Genomic DNA, 17,931 nt, shown 5'->3' on the forward strand with positions numbered 1-17,931 from the left:
TCATTGACAGCTAAACTGCACTCGCTCCGCCGCTGCCATCTGTCACAGAGGAGCGTCGTAATTCCTCCATGTGAAGCATGCGGCGCTTATTAAGAGACGTTTCCAAATATAAAACGGCCTTCAGGCAATTTCCATTTTGAAAAGAAATCTGCGTTTTTGCAAGAGCAATGAAATCACAAACACGTGAAGTGGTCGGGAAAAAGTACAACAAATACGACTGATAACATTATTGAGGGCTCTGCTCTGTTCAGGTCAAACCAAGTGAGTTAAAATATGTATACTCACTCAATTGCTGTATTAAAGGTGCATTATGTAATAAATCTAAAGCAACTGGCCATTAAATCCTCCTAATATGTCACAGAGACTCAGGAATAATGTTCATATAACAAACTGAACTCACCAACAACAACAGTACAGACACAATATTTGCATAAAAAAAACCTTTTGCAGACTGCAAATCATGTTAATGTTTTGAATCATGTTTCGGTATGTGGCGCCACCTACCGCCATCTACCAATCATTGCAGACAGTAGAGTCTAAGCTGCCGAGCAACCAGAGGTTGCCAGTCACATCAGAAAATGAAATCTAAAATACCTCTGTATTTTTAAATTGAATGTAGTAACCGTTTTTGGCCACATTCTTACATATTGCACCTTTAATTGTAGTTAACTTATTATTGGTTTTTATTTTTGCTTTTTATTGAGAGAAAATCAGCTGCTACAGAGACAATAAATCAATATTTAGATACTGGTTCTTCTGTGTGAGTAAAGGTGAGCACTCCTCTTACCACTGATCAAAGGTAAATAAATCAAATCCACACAGTTTTTTTATGATGTGCTTTTAAGGGTTCAATTCTTAAGTAAAATATTCATGAATGTCTAAAATGGGCTTTAAAATTGACTGTTTTTTAGTCAAAAATATTCAATATTTAATTTTCTCACTCACTTCCAACAGCTACTGTCAAAAAGGCTGGGTATGTTTCCTACAATTTAAGAACAATCAATCAATCAGTGTTTATTCATATAGCACTTTACAATACCTGCAAGTGCTTCACATAAAATAAAATAAAATAATAAAACCAACAACAATAAAATAACACTACAGTTTTATTACAAAATGTACTCGTAATGCTTTTCTGGTGTAAATGGCAAAGTGTGTCCTCATTGAGTCAGATCAAATCATGATTTGTAAACGTGCCGTTTCACTGCTATGGATTTAGTTTTCTAATTACACACAGTTCAATATTGAGAGCTGGAGCTCCACACTCTTCACTTGAAACACTTGATCGAGTGTCATCAACGTGACCCACACCTCACCTTTGCCAGAGACATAAAAGTGCACCGATGCCACTCGTACAATCAAACCTGTAATCATTCAAATCAAAGCAGACAAAAAAAAGCCTTTAAAATCAAACAAAACTGTGCGATCTGGGGTATTTTTTTTCTTCTAATATATAAACAATCACAATCTGAGAGGACACAAGATCGACTACTGTTAGAACAGCAGCAGCTATATGACTCCAGTGTTGACATTTTTGTGTGAACATTTAATTTGATAAGCAACAGGAGCGAATATGAGATAAGAGGCATAAAACGCATCACTGAAGCCCATTTAACCAGATAAAAGCAAGCCCTCGTTCAACCTCGCGCGTTGCTCTCCTGATTGGATTTGAGGGAGTGGAAACTATCGGGCAGAAGAAATGACAGTCGTGTTTTATTTTTTTATTTTTTTTATTTCTCGGCTATCTGCTGGTCTTTGAGGCTGGCACGCTGCTGGCATTAGAGCGCTCTCACTGCCCACGGTGAAGTCAGCTCTACAAACACGTAAAAGCAGACAGTGTGACAGGGTTTTAGTGGGGGCATGAGAACTGAATGCTGATCATCTCATTTGCAGTCGAGCCGTGCACCAGCCACACTGACACATTCCATCACTTGCACTATTGACCAACTTTTTATGATTAAAAATTATTGTAGAGTACTTGTATATAATATATATACTGCATATAAAACAGCAGGATGCTCCCATTGTGACCAGCCTTGTCGTTGAAAGAGGTCTCCAATGTGCAAAGTATTGCACTTAGAAAATATTACTTTATACTGTGTATTGCACTGTGACCAAAATATTAGCATCGGTATTCTAAAATTTGGTTTCAAAGTGGGTACTGCATGCATAAAACACAATAAATTAAAAGCAACTGCATATTGTGTGTTTTTTTTTATTCACTTTGGTTTACAGTACTGTATAACTGGTGGAAATTATTTATCCCCAATTGTATTATGTGGATGTGTGACATGCAACTATCAGTAGATCTAAGACTACGTCTTTCAAGTGTGGAAAAAAAATGTTTTTCCACCCGTTGAAACAAAGATAATGACTTTAAAGACATTCTTTAATTTTTGCAGAAAACGACAAAATCAAAAACACAGCAGTCTGTGGCAGCTACGTTTGATTTTTCTTCTTCTTCTTCTTTTTTTTTTTTTACCTTTGACCTCAGTTTACCTTAAACAACTAAGGCAAAAAAAAACAAGTTTAATGACAAAAAAAAATATATATATATTAAAAGCATTTAAAGATTTAAGACACCAAAGGGCAGTCCAAGGCAGAGCTGCTGTGACATTCACAGACTTGGCAGTTTTCTGAAAAGAAACAGCAGAGCACTTGGATCGCACTGAAGCTGAGAAACAGATAGATGAGACGGACAGAGAGACACGAAGAGAGAGAGACATGGGATGTTTACGAGAGCGTCAAAAGAAACGTTTAAAATCTGTGAGGAATCTCCATCATCTCTCTTTCTTTTGCTCGTATCTCTTTTGGGGACCGAAGCTTCACCAGCGAGCTACTTGGCTCGTGTAGTCCTCAGTAGTGGTGGGAAAGTCACCATCAGTCCCTTTCTCAAAACCTCCTCTCCCTCCTCTGTTTCCGCCTCCTCTGTGTTTGGGTGGCCACGGCCTGGCCTGCTCCCTTTGCTCCCTGAGCCAGCGCCGCTCCTCGCGCCTCTTCAAGCGCACCTCCTGGTGCTCCCTCTGGCGGGTGAACTGGAAACGCTGGAGGAACAAGTCCTTGGCGTACTCGTACAGCTGCACGTCCAAGAAGTTCAGCTCCTCGATGCGTCTGCGCACGGGGTCGCTTAGGTCCACGTTGGCGGCGCGCGTGCTGTTGATCTGCGTGAACGCGGCGATGAAGCGCAGGCTGAACGTCCGCTCGAACATGTACTGTGTCTTGCGCTGAAACTCGGTCAGGCCGTAGAAAGCCATGTTTTTCAAGTTGCTCATGGCGCTGGTCAAAAGGATGTGGTTGCGCTGGCTCTCGTTCATCGAGGACAGGTTGTAACAGCCCACCAGGCTGAGGTCAGCGAGCATACGCACCTGACGGTTATTGGCCAGGTTGAATGGGCAGTTCATAAACTCTGTGAGGGTGACACCAGACCAATCGTCCCCACTGTAGCAGGTGGGCAGCTCGTCCTGAGTGGGTGAGCGTCCATCACACATATGGAGGGCGGTTTTCCACGTGGCCCCGCGCTGAACGTGCTTCCACTCGCTCAGGTAGCGGGAGACTGGGTCGCGCAGCATGGTGATGTAGTAGAAGTTCCTGCAGCCAAAACAAACACAGTTAGAGAGCTGTAAGCATGTCATCATCACAGAGGGGCTGCTGACAGACGGTGACTTTGGTCTGTGTATGAAAACTCCAAGGTCAAATGCTAATTGGCTGAAACGGAGAGTCTCATTAATGAGATTGTTCTCGCATTTTCTCCATGTTGCCCTTGAAAATTTGAACCGCCGTGATATTTTTGACTAAATTGAGATGGAAGAGTTTTCATTCTACAGATGTTCCACCTGCCGTCATCGGGAGTAAACAGAAATTAAGCCATGATGGTAATAAATATATTAGAAAGGGAGGGAAAATGATGCAACATAACATTTTTTTGTACCTAAAGTCTGCTGTAGTACAAAACTGGATACTATTTTAAAGGTAAAACACATTTTCTGGTTGTGAAAATCTGGTATTCTTTTTTTTATTCATGCACCATTTTGGTCAGAGTGATGAAACCATTGAGGAAAAATCAAACAATAATTCAGACCAGGAATTTGACTCCATCCAAGGCCACACTATCTGTCTATAAAGCAAGTCGTGTCTGTGTGTGTGTCTGTGACAGGCATATCTCGCTGACCGTTAGTCAGATCGCCCTAAGACTTTGTATATGGGTTGAGCATGGCCCGATGGTGTGCATCCTTGATTTTGAAGAGGCTGTCCTCACGGTGGGTGAGACATTTTCACCCACATTTCACAGTTCAACGCAGAACATGGCGTTATACTGAAACAACAAAGTCGGTGTCCATTCACCAATACGCGAGCACATATTTATTTAGCATTAGCATGCTACTATTTTGCGGCTAACTTGTTTTGTGACCGTCAGTCACGCTGGAAACTCTTTACAGGGCGTGTTTGATTTGCGTTGTGCCTAATGAGGTTGCACAGTGTTTGCATTATGTTAGCCTTTACGTTCCTTATCGTGCATTACAGTAACTGAAAAATCTTCTTCAGCTCCCTTTATAGGAATACATACTACCTACGGGCACTGCACTAGTTCACAAAAAAACAAAAAAAAACAGACATGCAATATAATGGGGACCAGATAATTTTGGCCACAGTGGTGTCCATCTGGGGGGAAAGATATTTAGATTATGGACAACAACAACAAGTAAGTCTACATAAACCCAGAGATCCTGGTGCATTTGTTGTCAACTGACAATGAAGATAAATGTGGTAGTTTTCTGCAGTGTATACAAAAGGGAAATCAAAAAAAGAGGAGTCTGAGGTTTTCTAATATTTTCATAGATGTAATTGATTCTTTGCCGAACATATGGCTTGAGAGTGAAAGCTCAACCCATATGTCATTGATGCCAAGGTTGAAAACTTTCGTCTTTGCTGAACGTCAAAGCACATTCTGATGGGAAACAAAGGCTGGACAGGTGTTGGCCAGGTAAACCTCTCAGAAGAAGAGTCCCGTGAGTGCCATGTGAATATTTAACGATCTAAACCCCCTTCTTCGAGAACTGTCTGGACGGATAAAGTCAACCTGCGGTGCCGGGATTTCACACTGAGACCAAGGCTGCTCTCATTGCGACTTCAATTGGTTCCTCACAACAAACATGCGCACGGACTCACGCAGAGGTGGAAATAACACAGTCATCTGTGCCTCTTCTTGCTCGTCCTTCAGAGTTGGATTCAGTGCAAATGATAAAAGGCATTCCGAGTCTGTGTATAAACTTTATTCACAGTACTATTTTGGTCTGTTTATTTCCTTCAATACCACTTGGTAAATCACTAATCAAAGCCAGATTAACTAATGGGTATTATAAGAGTTTAATTATGCCACACTGAGGAGTTTGAAGTTTGATTAATCACTTATCAGTAAAACCTCAAACATTCTTTCTTGTCCAATGTGAGCATTTGCTTCTTTTGTTTGGTTTGAGCCATTGATTTTGACAATGGAAGAAATTTTAGAGACAATTTAAAACATATTTTTGTTGGCTAATTCATGGTCGGCACATTAACCCTCAGTGCTCATGCGGAATGGACCTGTGCCGCAGGTGCACCCATAGTAAATTGCCGTGGGAATAATACACAACTCCTTATATGGACATCCTGGGGGTGTGTATAGGTCACATATTCAGGCTATAAAAATAAATGTTGTTGTTTCGTCAACGTTATGATTCATTTTATATCGCATTTTTATATAGCAATCATTGTGCAGAAGTCACAAATTAGATAATTTTCTTTTGCTCATAAAACGAGCCAAGTGAACTTTGGATTGTGACGCATTTCCACATTTCACAAATTCAATCCGATTTTAAACATTTTGTGTTTATATAGTTGGTGAAAATGAATAAATAATTCCATCAGATTGCAGAAAAAAGGTATTTATATGACACTCTGAATTGCACATACTGATAGCCTTTGTAAATACTTCACATCACATTACAACATAGTAATGGAAAAAAACAGCTGAAATACTCTAAAGGTTAATGAGATTAATCTATTCATAGATTAATCACATTTATCTATTAATCTCAATAAACTCATAATTTCACCCTAGGTTACAGAGCACATTATGCCTGTAGCTACGTGAAGGACTGCTAAATCAAACATGCAAACAATGAGCACGACAGAGCGCTGTAAAAACACCGGTTGTCGAACTGTGCTTGCAAAAAATACACCTGAAGATTTGTCGTTAAGATCGCCGCATACAATGCCACCACTGACAGCGTAATCCAATATGAGTCAGACAAGACGCCGCATGATTAGAGCCCTGGTGACGGCAGCTGTATCCTGGCACTCGCTCCTGGAGTTGGCTGTAGCTGCAGATACGTCCTCATTAGACTGTGTCTGGGACATAAACACATGCAGCAAGTGTTGTTTGAGTGCACTCGGCAGCCCAAAGGTCAGTTGTGTGCACCATCAGTGTCAAAATGCATCAGGATCAACCTGCCTGTGGAGCTGTCTGAAGGAGGCTTTCTCTGAGTGATACAGATGGCTGTTGAAGAGGAAGGGAGTATAGTGGGGCACACTATGAGGCTTCTCTTACCTCTGGACTGTGCTTTCAACAAAAACCACCCCTACACTCTGTGAGAAGTTCACGCTGTGATGCTGCTTTCTAAAGTGTGACAGCAAAAAAAACCCAGGGATGCAGCATTAATGAGACGTTGTAATTTTAATTCATTTCGTATGGTTCAGCGGTGGCACAATCCCCCCATCCCTTCATCGAGGTTTCACAGCCTTTTTTTTTGTGTGTGTGTGTGTTTAGGTCCAACAGAACCTGGCTAAATTCTTGTTAATCGTGGATCAATAATAGATGGAGGACACATACTGAAACTCATTCTGGCCTTTAACACTCATCTTCATGGCAGCAGCAGCAGCACTAGTCTTCACTGGAGCACAACCTAAATAGGGGTCATTAAATAGATATGGAAGAGGAATTCAAAAGTATGAGGAAAAGAGGGCGATGAGTAGATGAAAATGAAGATGAAGTTAGCTGCTGTGGATGGGAATTCTACAGCTTGAAGCAATTTAAATATATCTAATCTATAGAAAAAAGCATTAAATGCATGTATGAAAGTGTCTAGTTCTGGTTTGGCTGTCTTGCTTTTCCAATTACAAGCTCAATGCTCTTAACATATCATTAAAGAGCTGCTTAGAGCATTGTGGGAAAACAAGATATACGCTGACAAATTACAAATCCATACCACTTACTAAATCTAAACAGGTTTTTGGTGTAATAACACTAGAAAACGGACATACCCAAAAACATTCTTGAGGGTGCTTTCTTTCTTCCTACAATGACATGCATAGTGGATGGTAAAATACAAGCCTTTAAAAGCTTATAAAACAAAAGGTAACGGTTCCGTTTGGTATTAATCAGCAGCTGAAGTCTGAAGTCACAGCTCAACTGGTGTTCTACATCGCACAAATTGGAAATTGTCCTGCTGTTAGTATGTGAATACATCAATCAGGCAATTTCCTGCACATGCTGAAATAAACATATAGTATTCCATTAAAAACTTGGGAAACAGCAAGTGTCTATAGCTTCGCGCTCTGTGAAGCAAACTGCTGATTGGAGCAGAATATGAACATGCTGACACTGACAATGCGGATTATTAGAAGGATGATAAAATGTAAAATGTGTTACCAAACGACTATTGACGTACAACGTCAGATTAAATATCGACGTATTTATAGTTTGCCAGCGATGCCAGTTGTTGGCGGTGATCAGCTCCGCCTCTGTGGAAGCTTGGTGCGCACTGTGAGCCGGCACGGAGCAGCGTTACCTCGGCCTGTCCTGAGGACCAATCGCAGCCCTTGCCATCTCCGTTGTCCCTTGACGGAGTGACGGACACTTAAAAAATATTTTGTGCACCCGGAGACGACGGAGAGGCTCTGCGACAGGCTCTCTTGCGACGTAGAGGGGTCTTCCTAACCTACGTAGAGCAATTTTACGCAGGAGTATACATTGAGCTTACGAATAATTCTCCTTCATATAGTCAACAGCTAGGAATATTTATGCACTATTTGGTCATAAATAAAAAAAAAAAAATTGATCTGAGGATGACACTCACTGAGAAGTCCAAGAATCAGAATCATTAGAGTAAATCGCCTGGAAAGAGCAGTCAGTGCGCAACACTTTGTACCAGCATAATAGGCAACTCGCGTTTAATTGCCTACCATTAGCCTGACATTCGGCGCACACTGCTTCCATATACGTGATTGCAGGCTGCTCAAATGTGAACACATGGTGTGGATGAACACGGAGACGTTCATGTGTGGGAGTTGGATGTTGTGAGTAAGCCGGGAATGATGCTGTTCAGAACATAAGCTAACACGCCGAGTAATTAATAAATAAAGACGAGCCATGACTCATGATACAGCGGTTCTGTTTGACGTGAGAGCAGTTTGGTTCATTCGACACAGGGTTTCAGCCTGTGCCGTTTCTCATGACACAAGAGACTTAAGTGCATCAGAACAAGAACTTCTCCCAAATATAAATAAATAAATAAATAAATAAATAAAGGTCATCTGCAGGAGCAGCTTTTACATAAATAGACAAAAAAAGGCTGTAACTATTATGGAAAGGAGGATGTTAAATCAATAAACCTTTTCCCACATTTCAGATTAGTTGAGCGAGGTCTGATTTTGTGGTATAATATGAGTTGTGCACACTAATTACTTATTTCCACTGGTTGTGAATGAATCAGAACGTATTAATATGTGGACATGGGAATGAGGGACACCATCTTAGTCAGTAAAGTACCTCATAAAAATATCACCGTAATGACATTACCATACAAATGCAAAAAGTGAATGCAGAAATAGGGCCTCACAGTGGTGCAGTGGCTAGTATTGTTGCGTCCCGGCAAAAAGGTCACCAGTTTAAATATCTTAAATATGTTTGAGCAATGGATTTTCTGTGTGGAGTTTGCATGTTCTCCCTGTTTGTATATATATACATATGTGTGTATATATACATATATATACACACACACATATATACACATATATGTATATATACTTATACATATACAAATATATATACATAGATATAGATATATATACACACACACATATATACATTTATATGTGTATAGGTATATATGTATGTATATATATATATATGTACTGTATATGTATATATTAAACCAACTTTTTTTTTTAACGATTTCAAATGTGCACATATTTATTTGTATGAAACACATTTTGAATGATATAGATACATTAGCCATGTCTCATTTTATTATTTATTTTATTTATTTGTGAGTTTCCTCCCAATCACTAGGGGGTTTGTATTTCATTTCTTATATTTTGCCTGAGGCTGACACCGGCCCAGGGTCATGCTGGGCGATTTGAGTCACTTTACTCAGGTGTTGATGATTGAGAGGCAAACAATTTTCTACTGTGCTCAGGTTTAAGCGTTCGATTTGTTTATTGGCAATAGAAAGACGCATGTATGGTCTAATGGAAAATAAGCAGACATTGAAAGAGAATGAATTGCTGATATGATTTCAGACACTAAGGAAGGACCTGGTCGTGATTTTTACCTGAGTGCATGTAAAAACAGAATTTTCTTAGAATTTACTTAGAATATGTGACAAAGACCAGTGCAGCTACCAAGTTATGTTTTCAGGGCAAATTTTTGGTCACTTCTCAGAGTCAGTGCTATTCAAATGAATGAATGAATGAACTGGAATTACTTTTGTAAAACATATCGGTTATTGAGAGAAATGTTACCTTGGAGCAGTTTGCAGAGGACACAGAGAACAGTGTACAGTATCCCATTGAAAACAGGGTGGTCTTGTAATTTTGTAGCTCACTTGACTTCTGCCCTTTTCCCCGCTCAGCTTCTCCTCCATGTCCTACAGACATTAGTGTTCCCTACGGATCCATAACCTTTTCTTAAAGGTTGTCACATTAATCATGCTGCCGATTTCACTCTTCAGTCTCCCTCTGTATCTCTTGTTTTTATCTCCCTGTGCCTCGTCTGTCTTCACTGGCCTCTCCACTTGAAACACTGCATATAAAACAGCCGTTTCTCTCATTTCACATCCTTTTTCCAAGAGCCTCTTCATTCTGGTAAATCGTGATACTGATACATGCTGATGAGAGAGGAAGGCCACATGGTGATAGGCTGATAGATTCTATCTCAATAAACAATTTCAGCTTGGCCAGGTCTGTATTTTAAGACCTCTTGCAAGCTGCGTCTGAGGAAATTAGTTTTTATCAAAAACCATGACGACCATGAAGCATGGAGTTTGTTACAAAACAGTTTCTCTGGGGTTGCACAGACACTCTCCATAATGGTGTGTATATATGTGTATATATACACACATATATGTGTGAGACGATATATAGTATATACACATATATGTAGAGTTAGGGAGGGAGAGATAGAGGAACTTATAGTATCTCTGGTCACACTCAGTTCATCCAACTCAAAGCTTTCAAAACCATCTCCAGTTACCACAGGTGTTCCTCAGGGTTCTGTTCTAGGTCCTCTCCTCTTCATCTTCTACCTCCTGGCCATATCTTCCATAAGTTTAATATCCATTACCATTGCTATGCGGATGACACCCAGCTCTACCTGTCTATCAAACCTAACACCACTCTCCTCTTTGGTGACTGTCTTTATGGAATCAAATGCTGGTTCTCTCACAACTTTCTTAAATTAAACAGTGATAAAACTGAGGTTCCCCGAATTGGCAGCAAATCCACCACGTCAAAATTGAACATTCTTTCCATTTCCATTGACAAATCCTCCGTTTTTCCTCGATATCACACTATCCTTCCAAGCCCATATCAATAATGTCTCCATTTGCATACTTCCACGTACGTAACATCGATCGCCTTCGCTCTTCTCTCACCTAACGGTATCGCCATTCTAGTTCACACTCTCTTTTTACTACTGTAGCTCACTTCTCTTTGGTCTCCCACTCAAGTCCAAATCTAAACTTCCATAGGTCTTGTAATGAGTTATATTTTCAATTGGGTCAAATATAGTTTGTCATGTAGTGGTTAGCACTCTTGCCTTTACAGCACCCCGAGTGACCCTCATGTGGAGGATAAAGCGGTAGAAGACAGATGGATGGAGAGTTTGTCATCCTTTGAAAAAAAAAAGGGTCCCTGTATTAAACATTTAGGAAACATGACCATGTGTGAAAGTTTTTTTTAATCCTACAAATCTGCAACAGAAAAACTAAAGCAAACTAAATGCTGGCCAGACTGCAATAATGACAACAAAATATAAGTGAATGTGCTGATTGTGTGTTGTATATGAGTAAAATATCTAAGATCCAGTGTTGAACAACATGGCATAGACACCCCAATGTGCAATATGTGGAGGTATTGTCCCATAGCTCTCCGTGCAGCACATTAGATCAGAGTCAGCAGTCAACATCAGGACTGAATGGGAATATGGGTATGCCTGTGGCACTGCCTACAGCTAAACCACCCCAGCTCTCAGTGAGACGGCCCCAGTGCGCCCGCTTAACCAGTAAACAGGCATAGGATTCAAAAGCAAAGAGGTATGTGGATACACTGTCAGTGGCCCTCATTCACTATGTATTACGGTTGTTTGAAAGCTAGCTGCATGCAGAGGTTTGAGACAAAGGTTGACGTAAAGGACAGGCTCTTCTCATTTGAAATGCAGTTTGTTTGAATGATGAAAAAGACATTTGTTCAAGAGCAGGTGTGACTGCATCGTGTTGCAGTAAGTGTCGAGCTTTATGATAAAAGAGCACAACGCTTAAGTGGACCTTTCAGAAGTAGAGCCGAACAAAAGTTTCTCAAGGCTTTTATTTTTACTCTGCTAAGACTGGGAATTAACAGGAGTATGTATGGTCTTGATACAATGAGATATAAACAGAGTCTAATCAAAGAGCGAGTTATGAGTTACTCAAATGCAGTCATTTGTGCACACTCACATTTAACAATCTATAAATATCTGCATAAAAGGCACAAGGAATGTTATCCACTCAGAGCACTTGAAGATGGTAAGTACAGAGAGAAAGAAAAGTCATGGCAACGTCTCTGCTGTTCTTTAAGGAAAAGCAGGACCAGTCAGACCAAAGAGAACGATCTGATCAAAGATCTCAGAAAGAAAGGAACAAAAGACGCCATTAACCTTACATGTTACGACCAAGATCTATAATTCTTTCTTGTACTTTATCTTCCTATTGTAGCACAAAGGACAAACAATGTCAGGCTGAACTGTTTATCTTTTTAGTGCAGCATTTTAAAAAAATGGACTAAACCACACAAAACACACATAGACATTTAGTTTACCTGCAAATCTTAATATTAAAAGATTTGTCAGATAACTTTTACAAAATGACACATTACAGTCCCTGAGTTAGGTTACATTAAATGAATGATTAAATGTCAATCGAACAATTTAGAGGTGCATTATGTAATAAATCTACAACAACTGGCCATAAAATCCTCCTAATATGTCACAGAGACTCAGGAATAATGTTCATATAACAAACTGAACTCAACAACAACAACAGTGCAGCCAAAATATTTGCAGACTGCAAATCATGTTTATGTTTTGAAATCATGTTTTGACATGTGGCTCCACCTACTGCCGTCTATCAATCATTGCAGTCAGTAGAGTCTGCCGAGCAACCACGGGTTGCCAGTTACATCTGAGCTACAACGGCGGAGAAAACGAAACCTAAGAGAACTCGGTATTTTGAATTTGAGTGTAGTAACCGTTTTTGGCCACATTCTTACATATGGCGCCTTTAATTGAAACGAAGATTAAAGATAGTTGTGCCAAACAGTGCAGCTACAGGTTCATGATGCACTGATCATTAAGATTATTATTATTATAGCAACATTGGCACAATGTAAATAAAGTACAAAATAAAACCTTGTGTTAATTACAAAGTGAGACAAAGACTGAGCACAAGCTGACCTTGATTAGTTAACACTTAGACATGGACAGACAGTGCCTCAGTGAAATTATAATTAGGGGAAGAAAAGAAAACACTTGACGAGACATATGTTTCTATCAACTTCACAGATAATTATGATGTCCAATTTGTACGAGCGTGAGGCTTCATAGACAGGATGGACGGCCTTGAAGGGACACATCACAGATAGACGTCGGTTCATGCGTTGATTTGTTTGACTGCACAAAGCCTTGCGCGCTTGTGTAGCACAGATTTGTCGACATTTACTATTCATATAACACAAAGCCAAACAACCACCAGCCTACAGAAGTCGGCGGTATCATCTCTATTCAACAAGCTTCACAGAAGCAGCCGGAGCAATAATAAAAGAGGACATTAAAGGAATTTGGACAGCACCGACACAACGGCGAACATCTGTCAGAGCATCAGCTGGGAAGAGATGATAGGAAATGGTCGCGTTTAAAGCCAGAAATGTTCTTGTGTTGTACAGAGAACATTAAAAACATTGTATAAAACACTGTTAATATATGGTGATGAGATAAAGTAGTGTATAAATTGAGTTGTGTGTAATAGGAATAGGTACATATACGTTTATACTTCTGCCTACTCCTATTCAGTCATGTGATGAGATGTAAATGTGTTGTTATTGTGAATGTTCCACGTGTTTGAAATATACTCAACAAAAATATAAACGCAAAAACTTGAAATGGTGAACAAAAAATAACGTCATGACATTTGCTCAGAATCTTGATGCATTTGTTTATGGAATGATTTGTTTTGCTCAAACCCAGTAGTCCAGTGTCACTCGGCCACTCCTGTTGACTACGATCTCAGATTGAGTATTTCAACTCACCAGAGTCATGGAGCATGGCAGAGTGGTGGTCAATATGCGTGACCAGTACACAGACACTCCTTATGGTCTGGTCAATAAAAGGGCACACCAAAATGTGGACTTTTGTCTCTTGTCAATATGCCACAGATGTCACAAATCATGAGGGAGCGTGCCATTGGCATGCTGAGTTGAGCGTTACAGCTGTGGCAACACAACTGAATGCGCATCATTCCACCGTCAGCCACCTGTTGACTCGTTTCAGAGAGACTGGAACGACAGCAAACCGGGTTCCAGTTCCCCAAAACGGCCGAACAACTACTAGTGGCTCTGCAGGAGGAATGGGACAACATCCCCCAGGCCACGATCGACAACCTGGTGATGTCCATGCGTCGCCGGTGTACCGCTCTGCGTGATGCTAATGGTGGACATACACGTTTGTGAACTTGGATCATCGACCCCCATTGTGTTCTTCCTGCCATTACTCCAGGACTTTTGTTTTGAAATTGATCCTAATGCTCGCAAATTAAAGCCACTTCATTGATAAAGTTGTACTGTTATTTTTGGATAGTTACGCTGTTTTGTCACAACTACAAGTTTTTCTTTGTGCGTTTATATTTTTGTTGAGTGTAATTATATAAAAAAAAATATCTATCAATAGACACCGGTGGTGGTATGACCCTCAGTTGTCATGTGACCTATTTCCTACCCACATGAAGACTCACACTCACTTGAAGACATCTGAGCCATCTATGGAACAACAGAAAAAACTTCTCTCACATGAAACCTGAGTTACATTAGTGGCACCTTCATTCACCATTTTACCACAAGCTGAGAAGAATGTTTTGCTGTAATTTATTTGCTGTCAGAAAACAGAAAGTAGAGTGGAAATGTGATTTGCTGCTTTTAAAAGAAAAAAATATATATTAAAAAACTAATATCCTGTCACAAACCTGGCTGTTTCCCAAGATGTTTTGGATAATACTTGCACCAGAGAAAATGTCTTCTGCACAATGCCACAGTCTAGTCGCTCTTGATCAAAAGGATACAGCGTTTTTTTCTATTAGTCAGGAGTCTGACAGCTTTTGACGTGCACTGTAATAAAACTGTTTGTGCCTGGTATGAATCTGTATTTTTGCTCATAACTTGACAAATATATATATTTTTTTTTTTTCCACAGGAGAGAGTACTGCACTGCACTGCACTGCACTGCACTGCACGTGTCGTCACATAGTCGTTGTTCATCAGTGTGTATCCTGATGCAGCTGCCCGTGGCCCACAATGTGCCAAGGAACATTTAGTTGTCTACTTTACATAGTCTGCGATGCTTTCATTTGCACCAAAAAAAACATAGCGTATGAAGGCAATTTGGCTCTCTCATTAAAAAGACATAAATGCCTCAGAACTTAATGGCGTCTCGCAGTAAAAGAGCAAGCCCTCAGAGTTTTGAGATTACATTCTAAGATTGTCACACAAACAAAAAAAAAAGCAAAGAATAAAAAGTTTGGAGGACATTTTTTACCTTTGGATATCTTCACCTTTCATTCTAAAATCTACCACATGGGGATAATTCAGAGAGAAATGTCAGCATAACAAGAACAAAAATGCATTGGACTATAATTTATCCTGGTCCTTTACCACTTTTAAAGAGGTTACAGTATGTGATGTGCTGACCCTTGAGAGGGAAAAAGTGTTGCGGAGAGAAACTACTTCTCTTGGTAGTAATTTCCTCCTTCCCTAAGGTCCTTCATTTTAGCCGATCATGAATGGATTATCCCTGTGGTAAGGTGATGAAGACTGACCATTTTATGACATATGCCCGTTATTCCCAAAGCAGAACAATACAAATACTCAGAATATAATGGAGGACACACACACACAGATGTGGCGTGCTTTGTCATCATATCATTATATCATGTTTGTTGCTTTATTTCATGATGTTCATAACTGTAGTTAAAAGGCTTTGGAGTGGGTTTATGTGACACGCTTATTTTGTCACCGTCTCTCCGGAGAGGAGATGTCCTTGGTCTGTAAGAACATGTGGCTTATCCAACGAGCAAGGTCTCTGCGGTGCATCTGTACATCTCCGCACTGTCCCGCATCTCTCAGACAAGATGGGAACGAGACTGGGGACATGCATTATTTGTAACTGATACCATTCCTTAATGGTGTCTGTGCTCCCTCTGGCAGCCTATAATGGACCGTTTTTGAGGTTCTCGGCATCTTGTTTGGCTATTTGACGGTGACAGAATGGGGACAGTGGGTGTCACCTGGGAAGAAACAAGAAGAACGATGGGACCCTTCATTTACTTGTCAGGAAACTGGCACTTGACATGGTGTGCATGCAGAGAGTGCTGGTTCAAGGAGTGGCAGATAACAACAAGGGAGGGAGGGGGGGGGGGGGAGAGTGCCCTTCAAGAGAGAAATGCTTCTTTCTTTCTTTTGCAATAAAGAAACAGGATAAAAATGTAATCAAAAGGAAGAATTAATTGCTTGTTCACACACAAAAAAAGCATCAGCAGCAGTAATTATAAAAGAGTTTCACAAGATTTGCATATTTGCTACTATTTAAGTCACTCGGTGTATTACGTCCTGTTATTACCTCTCTGTAGTGCTTTTCTTTGTTTGCAGCTGAGTCTGTAACTTCAAATAAAAGCATCTGCAAAAAAAAAAAAAAGGCTGCACACCTACAGCCTCTCACATAACACACTCTATGTTGTGATAGATGTAAGAAATTGGTAATATTATGACATATATTATGATAAAATGACCATGATGTAGACCAGTGATTCCCAAACTGGGGTGTGCAAAGAGATGTAGGGGATACAGGGCAAATTAACAAAAAACAGGATATGATTTGCAAACAGCCTTATTGACCTTGAGGTTTATGTTTTCGCCACAGTTTGTTTGTCTGTCTGTTAGCAACATAACTCGAAAAGTCACAGATGGGTTTAGATAAAATTGCCAGGACGAGGGTTAGGGTTAGATTCAATAGATATTTAATGTTTTAACAGTGTACTTTTGGAAAATCTGGCGAACAAAGTCCCTGTTTTTATTTGGATCGCAGTAACCATTTTAAATGCTAATGGTTGTTGTGAGCACATGCTTTATATATATCACCTTTAACCATTGATTCCAAATGTGGATGTTTAGTTAGGATTACGGCAGCTCAGTATATAAGGTTATCAACCTTATATACTGAGCTGCCGACACTCTGAGTAAGAACAAGTCTCTCTGCCTGTAAGGTCTTGGTGATTTTCAAAAGCTCTGCAGTCTGACACAAAGGTGCCTGATTCACAGACACACAATGTAACCTTGCTGCAATGAGCAGCAGCATGTAAGAGCACAGAGGGGGAAAAAAAAAATCTTTACTAGGGGCAGGAACTAAATTACAAGCTGTACACTCAGCTTGTAAAACGGATGAATAGACCTGCACAGGGATCAGCTAAGGATGCAGCGCCGAGACTTCACCATCTTCACTCGCATCTGAATGGCCGAGTATCTTCACTGAGATCTGCCGTCTCTGTTTCAGATCCCAGCGCTTTGACCTTCTGCTTGTCAGGCTGCAGAGAACAAAGACTTAAAGGTCCAGTGTGCAACATTTCCGAGAGTTTATTGGTAGACACTGAATACACTACCTTTGAGTGTATAATTGCTTTAAATAAAACGTGGTTTTCACAATCTTAGGATAAACATTTAACATTTATAAAGGCTGACATGTTTCTGCAGCAGCTTGAATGGACGAACCAGGCACAGCAAGCATTTTTGCATTTTTGAGCAGAAGCTTATGCAAACGAAGAAGGACAACTTCCTTTCTAATATTCAAAGGCCACCAGAGTTCCGTGCCGTGCTTAGTAAAGGGAGGAGAGCGCGACAGATTCCTCTTCTGTCAATCACTTATAGATGTCACCAGTTGCACACTTGACATTTAAGTGGTGTAACCATGGATTCCCACTGGACGCGTTACAGCCGCAGCACTTCAGCGGCGCAGTCGCCGTTGCAAATCGCTTCCATTCTAATCAATGTGAGCATTTCCACCGGGCGCGATGTGGATCGTCTCAGCAGCGTCCCAGAAGCGCCTACCTATCGCTTTCGATATGTAGCGGTTCTATTTTTGCCGTTGCTGCTGCGGAACCCGCG

At 40.4% G+C, this 17,931-nt stretch overlaps 1 protein-coding gene across 1 annotated transcript in view; it reads right to left on the minus strand.

The window, feature by feature from the left end:
* Positions 1–2,825: 2,825 nt before the first annotated feature.
* hs6st3b (heparan sulfate 6-O-sulfotransferase 3b) overlaps positions 2,826–17,931 on the minus strand; it is a gene marked incomplete at both ends in the record, with an annotated part of 63,593 nt that continues 48,487 nt past the window's right edge. Inside the window, one exon of the mRNA XM_083908643.1 lies at positions 2,826–3,588. Coding sequence (XP_083764769.1) covers positions 2,826–3,588 — 763 coding nt within the window. The remainder of the gene's footprint in view (positions 3,589–17,931) is intronic.

This window comes from Microchirus variegatus (assembly GCF_963457635.1).
Source record: "Microchirus variegatus genome assembly, chromosome: 22".
Lineage (NCBI taxonomy): Eukaryota > Metazoa > Chordata > Actinopteri > Pleuronectiformes > Soleidae > Microchirus > Microchirus variegatus.